The sequence below is a fragment of the Macaca nemestrina genome, chromosome 2, assembly GCF_043159975.1.
Source record: "Macaca nemestrina isolate mMacNem1 chromosome 2, mMacNem.hap1, whole genome shotgun sequence".
Classification (NCBI taxonomy): domain Eukaryota; kingdom Metazoa; phylum Chordata; class Mammalia; order Primates; family Cercopithecidae; genus Macaca; species Macaca nemestrina.
This window is the reverse complement of record NC_092126.1, coordinates 34082753-34092014: the sequence shown is the minus strand read 5'-3', so window position 1 is coordinate 34092014 and position 9262 is coordinate 34082753. Positions and strand designations below refer to the sequence as shown.

At 49.4% G+C, this 9262-nt stretch overlaps 1 protein-coding gene across 1 annotated transcript; it reads right to left on the bottom strand.

The window, feature by feature from the left end:
• Positions 1-532: 532 nt before the first annotated feature.
• On the bottom strand, positions 533-8385 carry LOC105490393 (nudix hydrolase 16). The gene is made up of 4 exons (XM_011755936.3): positions 8252-8385; positions 7802-8042; positions 7429-7698; positions 533-6587 (listed from the first exon to the last, which is right to left on the bottom strand). Coding segments are annotated over exons 1-4 (693 nt in total). The 5' UTR covers positions 8254-8385; the 3' UTR covers positions 533-6407.
• Between the last annotated feature and the right edge of the window lie 877 nt (positions 8386-9262).

Below are 9262 nucleotides of genomic sequence, written 5' to 3'. Positions count from 1 at the left end.
TTCTAAGGACTCAATATGTTAATACATGAAAAGAGCTTAGAATAGTGCCTGCCACACAGTAGGCATCCCTAAAATGTTGTCATCAGCATCTTCCTTTTCATTCTTGTTCGCTACTAGATAAGCATACTTACAGCTGACATTTTAACTGTGAAACATTGATGAAAGTATGTTAGCACTCTCTTAATACTATTTTATGAATTTCTAATAGACTTTGCTGTATATAATCTGAAGTTGTTGGTGATTATATGATTATTGTGGATAATCTCTTAATCAATTAAAGAATTCTAGGGCCTTTGATATTAATATTACGATGATCTCTTACTTTTTGACCGTAATTCCCTGGCATTCTTTCTCATCTTTTCATATTCAGCCAGAATCATATTGTTTTGGTATGTACTTTGAAATAGTAAAATTTCACAAGTCTTACCATTTTCAGAAACCAAATCATGCTAATTTCCTCAGCAAAACCAGCCCATTTTTATGCTGCTTCCTCCCTCCTCACTTTTACTAAAATAAATGAGAACCTAGGAACTAGCATAAAATCAAATGATTTATTGTTATTCTTTATAAAATAATTACTATGCTCCCAGTATACATATTTCCTTTCAAATGCTAACATATTGTTTGACAGCTATCATTAATACAGCACGTCGCACTAAAATTATACATAATAGGAGCCACTGCCTCACAACCAGCTCACAAATTTCCTAGTTTTCCTGTTGATCAGTTATTTACTTTGATTCATTCTATACAAACATAAAAAACATCTGTATGGTTTTCCAGTAAAACTACGAGTAATATCCATGTTTTTGCACTTAAATGTCTATTTAGATAGACATGCAGTTTGTGCTGTAATAAATGACCTAATTCTCCTACCTTACAAATTTCCTTCACACAAAAAATATTCTGATGCTTTTCAGTTTTTATCTTTTTGTTCCCCTGAACATAGTGAGTACTGCCCACTTCTGGTGTAGTACTTTTCGAGTTTAGGAAATTTTTCTTCTTGTTTCCTCTAAAATGGTGTTCCTGTTACACACGTTCTGTTAGTATTTTCCTTTTATTACTTAACAAGACTCTGGATTCTCATTGTCTGATCTCTATATCTAGGATGTTCTCTTTGGCCATTTTCCTTGTTTTGCACTTTTTCTCTGGGTTCTAGGGGATTTTCTTAAGCCTGGTCTCCACATCAGAGGTAGATTTTCCTGGGGCTGATGATGCTCTTGCTGTTTCTAGGGTAATGTTAAATTCTTCAATACAGAGATCTCTCTCCTTAAATCCTTTCCTTGGTGTTGCCAGCTGTTCCTGCATGTCCTATCTTTTCTCTCCCCTCATTCCAGAGTCCGTGCTCTCGTTAAATGCCCTGAGCAAATACTGCTTCTACTCCTTGGAATGAATCTTTCAGAGCATGGTCTTCATCACGTGCATCTGGTGCTCACATACTCTTCTATTTTGTAGTATTTCTGGAACAGACCTATGTTCCTTGGTGTTTACTTAAGTTAATTGTGGGCAGTTCTGCAATTTTGGTTTCAAACAATTGGCGTCATTCAACTGTTCTCCCTTCCTTGTTTACCTGGCCTTTCCCTACATCCACAGCCTAGGACTAGTGAGGATAACAGGATGTTGTAAACTCATCTGTTCTGTCTTCTAGAGACCTGAAGAAGGTGGGAGGACTGGGACTGTGGGTGAGAGTCTTGGCTGCATCCAGGAGCTTTCTTTTTTTTTTTTTTTTTGAGACGGAGTCTCGCTCTGTCACCCAGGCTGGAGTGCAGTGGCCTGATCTCAGCTCACTGCAAGCTCCGCCTCCCGGGTTCACGCCATTCTCCTGCCTCAGCCTCCCGAGTAGCTGGGACCACAGGCGCCCGCCAGCTCGCCCGGCTAGTTTTTTGTATTTTTTAGTAGAGACGGGGTTTCACTGTGTTAGCCAGGATGGTCTCGATCTCCTGACCTTGTGATCCACCCGTCTCGGCCTCCCAAAGTGCTGGGATTACAGGCTTGAGCCACCGCGCCCGGCCCCAGGAGCTTTCTATACTTGTTGAAAACCCCATCCAGGGGTTGTTATCCTGAGTGGAAAGAGGGAATCCTCCGCCCCTGCGTCACCTGGGAATGCCTGTGGTGGGTACATGCCCATGGTGAGGGCACAGGCAGCAGCTCCAGTTTGCATCTGTGCATCAGGATGAGCAGCACGTTGGTGAAAACGCTAGACACACAAACTCCCTCCATCTGGGAACCGTTGGTGTGGAGCTTCCTTTTCTTGTTTTATGTCCTTCCCAAAGTCCCTTTGCTATTCTTGCTTTTCGAGTGTAAGAAAGGTTCCTTTGCAAGATTTCATCTGTGCCCAGCTGGCCCCTGTAGACTGCCTCCGCCCCTAAAGGGAGCATGAACTGCCTCATTTGCCCAAGCCGGAAGGGAAGGGGGGAGAAGGTAGCAGCTTCATCTGCGCTTTGTGCACTTGCTCTCAGTCATCTCTGCAAGGGACCCTGAAGCCTGGGAGGTCAGAGTCACTGACCCTTGATGGCACTGCTGACACAGTTTCTCTTTGTTTCTCTTGGTTTCTCTTTGTGGGGCCTTAAGTCCATGGGGGTTTCCCATTTTTCCTTTTTCCTCTGCCCTGTCCATATTCCTCAGAATTGAACATGTTGTAAATAAAATCCCCTACCTGGCTCTTCTATACTTCTCTGATAAGGGCCAAGCTCCAGCATCTTTTACTTTGGCTCAAATTCTAATGCCATCCAGTGATTTGTTTACAGACTACATTTTTTCCTCTATTTTTGACTCTCTGACACCCATTCATGAGTCCATTGGTGACAAAGGTTTCAAAAACATTTCTGTGCAATAAACTGAAACTCATAAAGGAAACATGCCTTCCCTCTTCTCTTCCCCTCCCCTTGTCTGTTTCACTGGCCGGCTCCCGGCTCTAAGGGTTCAGGTAACTAGGAAAGGAGGAAGTCACTGTTGCCTCAAATGTTCCAGCCCAAAGCAGCAGCTTTGCCATATGCTGGGTGACCACAGAGGACTTTGTCTCAGGACAGGGAGGAGCTCAAAGTGGTTTTATTCGGCACCAGCAGAAAAGTGCAATGCTGAGAAGTGGGAACAGCTTGCTGATTATGCGGAGAAAGGCAGAAACAGGTGTTTGTGGGGAGGCGGCCGGGCCACTCACCTTGCAAGAAACAAAATGTGCTGTGAAGCATAAAGTACATGGCATCCTGTACTTTCATACCGCTCAATGCCTCTCTGCACGCTTATCCCAAGTGCTGCCTCACCTAATCTCACCACAGGAATCACAGCAACATTTCAGAGAAGGAAAAGGAGGTCAAGGGCTTGGGTCAAAGTCACCACAGCAGTTAGTGGGGGTCAAAGACTGCAATGAGCATTTCTCTTCTTCTTCTTCCTGCCCCAGATGATTGGACTTAACAAGGCCAAGGAAAGCTTAAGTGGGTCATCATCCCCGGCTTTCCTTAAACCTCAGCAGGGTGGGAATGGCTAAGAGGAGGAGAAATGCAGAGTGTGAGCTTGTATCACCCCCCGTCTGCCTACCCAGAGACTGTCTATGTGGGTGAGATGAACACAAACCCCAGTACAGTGAAACTGAAACACTTTTATGAAGGCTGCCTGAGAAGTAATCTACTGACTTGGAGAGTATTCAAGGGATCATATAGGAAAGTCATGGGCTCCTCCCCATGTAACCATCTCCAGAGACCTAAATAAAAAGCCAATTTAATGCAAATAAGTGGAGAGATGAGCTGCCCAGTAGGCAGGTCCTGAGAGACTGATCACTGGGATACTCAAGCAGAGTGAGGCTGAGGGTGGAACCTTCCAGGTGGTATTAATGTTGACCTGGATTACATCCCATAATGAGTTATGCATCCAGAATTACCTGAGGGAAGGGGTGTGTCAGCAGTGCCATCAAGGGTCAGTGACTCTGACCTCCCAGGCTTCAGGGTCCCTTGCAGAGATGACTGAGAGCAAGTGCACAAAGCGCAGATGAAGCTGCTACAGGCTGGGACCCCAGGAGCCACTGGAATGTCCATTTCCTTCAGCCTGCCTATACTGAGGTTTAATCTAGATAACATTTGACAAAAGGGTCAGGGTGAGATTAGGAGATGACGATTAACCTCTAGGGGTCTATCTCATTTGTACAGCTGTTCCCCCACTGGATACTCCCATTCTTCTAAGACCAAGGGCTGAGAGTGGGAACCACATTGCTCTGCATTGAGCTTCCAGACCACTGCCCACCCTCCCTTCCTCAAAAGGCTCTCACCTGGGAGATGCTATCCTGTCATGCCTGCTTTCCCCTCTGGCAGGTGCCACTGGCCTTGTGGCCACTCCTCATGTTCACCAAGGATGCTGACTCCTAGGTCACACCATCCTCCTCAACATCTGTTGGTTTCTTGCTCCAGCACCCACGTGGAGGCTCACCCTGCCCTCCAGCCTCACCAACCCTAGATCTCACTTCTTAAGGCTCCTCCCCTGGCTCTGGCCAGCAACCCCAGGTCATACCCTCTATTTTGCCTTTACCTGAGATTGCTCCTCCTCTCAATTTCCAAAACACTCCTGTCTGGCTCAAATATACCTCCTTGCCCAACCCCTCATCATACTGGAGTTTCTATCTTGTCAAGACCTCTAATTTCCTAATCCCTTCCTAGTTACTCCCAGTTTTCAGTTTCCATCTTGGTCAGATTAATCCTCAGACCACACATTTCATCACTACAGTTTCTCCTGTGCATATCATCTGAATTGCCCCATCTTTCTCTCCTGGCAAAACCCCAACACTGCAGTAAGCATCTCCATCCCAGCTCCTGAATCCTAATGGGGGGAAGACAGGTGCATGCAAATCTCCATTTAACACACACACACCTGAGTGCCCAGCATCCTACTCTAAACTGACCATCTCAGAGCTCAGCCTTGCCCTGCCCTTCTGCTGTTTCCTTAATCAACCTGATTTCAACACCTAGGAAAACATCTACTTCATACCTTCTGAGAACGTGCTCCACCCACATCTAGCTGATAGTCTTACTTCATTTCACAAAGAAGAGATTCAAACTCCTTCATCATTTCCCCATTACTTTAGTCATCCTAATCTTCTATACTTGTCCTTTTCTGTTTTATTGAGCTCTGTGAGGCTGCAGGGCTGTGTCTCTTCCTACAAAGGTCCCATCCCTCCTCCTTTCTCATGAACTCTGCTCATTCAGGGGTCCTCCTCTTCATGCCCCTCCCACCTCTCTCATCACACCATCTTGACTGTTGCCATCAGCATTGGCATGCCCTACCTCCCATCTCAAACATGCCTTGACTCCACAGCACTCTAGTTATTAACCTGAGCCCCTTTAGGGCCAACCTCTCACATGCTCTATTCCCCCACTTTCCATTCACTCAACCAATCCAGCCTGCCTTCCACACCACCCTTCCTGAAATTGCTGCCATCATAGTCATCAAACACTTCATGTTACTGAATTCAATAGACGTAGTGAAATCCTCACAAGCACTCCACATAGTCCACTTACTGTCTTTAATGTTCCTGGTTCCCTCTGCCCAAACTCTTAGGATTGGGCTTCCTCAGGGCCTTGTCCTGAGTCCTCTTCTTTTTGTCTTTCCATGGATTACCTCCTCCAGTCTATGTTTTTATACCACCTTTATGTACATGAAGTGAAGGCAGGGCAGCGTTAGATTGGGGTGGGTCAATTCCCTTCTGATAGTCTCAGAGTCTCAGGCATCCCAAAGATGGAAGCTCTGGAGGAGACACACCAGTACTCACGGGTCTCACGTCCATGCTCCGTCCAAGGAGACCTAGCCACTTCCTTACCCCTCCTGGTCAGTTTCAGAAGAAAAGGACTGGGGATTGGTTGGGCTGTTCTCCCACCTTTTAAGAGCCAACTGCCTTGGTCACCACTCAAGACAAGAGCAAGTCTATTTTCAGGAAGCACAGGGGGTCCTCTGCTTCTCTATCCTCCCTAACAAATAGGCTGGGCTAGACCCTGGAGGGCAGCCATGGAGGAGTGTGGGAAGGACTCACCCTTGCTTCAGAAGTTCCTTGCAATCAGGGACCAGGGAATGGTGACAAATGCCACTTGGTTACACTGGACATGACCAGGGGAAGGTGTCAGGCTGTGTGTTGTTACAGATTGTATATTTGCATGCCTGGGGGTTACTAGGCTGTATGCATATAAACAGGGAGGAGGCAGGCTCTGAGAACCTGCCAGGGTGCCTGGGATGAGCTGTGAATCTTTGCCCCTGATGCCATGAGTTGGAGGGGCCTCTGCTCAAAACATATGGTACACACTTCTCCTTCTTTTAATCTGGTATCATGTGTCATCTCTCAGGTCCAATAAGAAAACATTCCCACGTCCTTCCCTCCCTCCCTAGTACCAAGGTCCTCATCTCAGTTTCCATGGGTCCATGGAGGGCTGCCTCTAGTGATGAGCCGGAATCTTAAGGCCTGAAATAGAGCCAGACTGCAGCAGTCCCAAGTCTTGGAGAGCTTCAAGTAACTGCTCCCGGGCAGAGCCAATAAAGGAATTCTCCAGGAAGGTAGGCAGGCCTCCCACACCATCCCGCAGGGTATACAGGGGCACTCGCACCAGGCCCAGCACCTGTAAAAGGAAGGAGACAGGAGACACTGGGGCCCCAGATGGCTCATTCCCTTAACTCCATCCTCTCTCCAGCAGATATTTCTAGAGCAGAGGCCTCACCCCTTAATACTCCAGCAGAAACAGGCCCAAGGTTCACACCTCACTAAAGCCTATTGGCTCAACCTTCTGCAGGAAAATGACCCAAAACATGTTATCTAGCTCTATCAGTTAATCTTTCCCACATCTGCTTCTAAACCTCTAATGGCTCCTGTCTCGAAGATGTATTCATACCCTTTCACCAGTGGTTGTCAAAATGTGGTCCTCGGATTATCTGCATCAGTATTATTTGGGAATTTTGAAAATTGCAAATTGTCAGGTTTCCTTACCCCCGCCCCGCCACCAATGCAGGAATGCTGAGAGAAATCGCTATTTTAATAAGACGCCCAGATGATTCTGCTACCTGCCAAATTTTCAGAACCACTTTCATACATAATCTATCTACTAGCCCTGCCTGAAATATCAGGGCCACATGTCCTACACAAGAAAAGCAAACCCCAAGAATAAAACCGAGGTTGCCACACCTAGATAATGTGATCATCTATCACACTGTCAACAGGGAACAGCAGAGAGACACAGATGAGTGTGTTCTAGAAAGGATCTCTCCTGGTAAAGGGAGGGAAAGACCTTTACACAAAGCCCAGGTTGGCAGTACTAATTCAAAGTAGAGATGACCACGATCTCAACTCCACCAAGAAAACTGGGGAGAGGGCAAGGTCAGAGGGGCAGACTTTTCTCCAGGAATGCTTTCTTGGGGTAGAGAAGAGGAAATTGGGAAAGGGACAGAGTCCCAGGCTGGCCCCACCTCCAGCCCGTGGTCCTTGGCGCGTGTTGCGCCGGCCTCCACAGCCAACAGCTGCTCGAGCGTCAGACTCTTGGCATAGAAGTGGGCCACAACGCGTGGCCCTGACCCGGCGTGGGAGCTGCGGTAGTCAGTGCGCTCCACGCGGAAAGCGGCCGCCGCCTCGCCGAGCTCCTCGCGCAGCTCGCGGTTCAGCCCGTCCTCTAGGCTGCTGTCCTGCGTGTCCACGAATCCGCCGGGGAAGCCCAGGCGTCCATCGAAGCGCATCTGCATCTGCGAGAGGGGGAGGCAGGGATTGGCAGGGGAGCCCCAGAAGAGACCCTCAGAGAGGGTGCGGGGCTCAGGCAGAAAGTGGCCGGGCGCGCCCCCTTCTCACCAGTACGGCGTAGCGCAGCGGGATGCGGCCGAAGAGCATGCCAGGGTCCGGCGCGTAGAGGAGAGCATGGCACGCATGACGCCAGCCCGACCCCAGCGCCAGGGCCTCGCCCAGCTCCAGCCTGCGGGCCCCGGCCATGGCCGGACACTGCTCCTGTGCTGTCCGGAAGACCCAAGTGGGCAGAGGGGCGGGTCTCCCCTCGGACCAATCCGAGCCTGGGCGGTGCCGCAAGGCCCAATCCCTGCAGGAATAAGGGGAGGAACCTAGGCGCCTTAGGACCCGGCGCCGGGACTGGTGCGGGAGGCAGCTAATCAGGGCGGGACTTGCAGACCTGGTTAAAGTCCAGGGCCCAGGAACGCTAGGGAAACCGAAAGCAGCCTCTGGGTTGGGCCTGCGGTGGGGCGGGGCTGGGGGTGTGGCCGCGCCCTGAACCTGGAGCAAGGTCAGTACATAAAGATTCCTGGGAGCCGAAAGAGCAAGTCAGGAAAGTAGCTTTGGTTGGGTTTCGTGGTACACAAAGCACAAGGCCTGGGTTGGGTTCGGAGGAAATGAGGCTTGCGGCGGGGCGGGGCTGAAGGTATGGCAGCGCCCTGAACCTGGAGCAAGGCTGGTACATAAACGCCTACGTCACAATCTGGAGTCAGCTGAAGTGTCCCAGCAGGTGAGGAAGAGCTGGGGCTCTCAGTTGAGTGCTGGGAGCCAAAGAAGCAATAAGTACATTTGGTTGGGTGTGGTGGTACACAAAGCACAAGGCCTGGGTGGGCGTTTGGAGGAAATGAGGCAGGGTTGGCCTCAGACACCAAGGCCCATCCTAGGGAAATGGGGATGGAGAGGCGCCATGGTCTAACAACTATCTTGAGTGGTGAAACTGAGGGGACTTGGTGACTGAGTGAATGGGGAAGAGGGAGCGCTGGGCTAGTGGTGGTTCAGAGTTTCCTAGATGTGGTGTCATTTTCTGAGAAGGGGAGAGTAGGAGAAGGGTGAGCAGTGGTAAGTGTAGTTCTAGTCAGGAATTGGGGTGACCATAGGCAGTGGGCAGCTGATCGTGGGGGTCTGACGCACAGGAAGTGGCACATGGAGAAGTCACAGGGCAGTGAGATTTTCAGGGGAAGTGTGGGGGTGGAAGGAGCTGTGAGTGAAATCCTGTGGCCCAGGACTGGGAGTGAGGAGGGGTGAGAGGTAGAAGAAGCTTTCTAGGCTTTCTAGTCTTTCCCTCACACACCCTGACACCTCTGAGCTGTGAAGGAGGGTGGGTTACCCTACCATTAGGGCAGAGGCCTACTCAGGGCCTGATGTTGAGGAGCAGGGATTTAGGATCCCTCACTCCAGGCCAGGCCTTCCCCAACCTGTAGAGCGCCCCTACACCAGGTGTCAATATTGATTATGCAATAGAAAGCAGGAGGCAGCTCCTTGAGGGGGGCTGGGCATAAACTCAGTCACAGCCTGTAAGTGACAGCATGT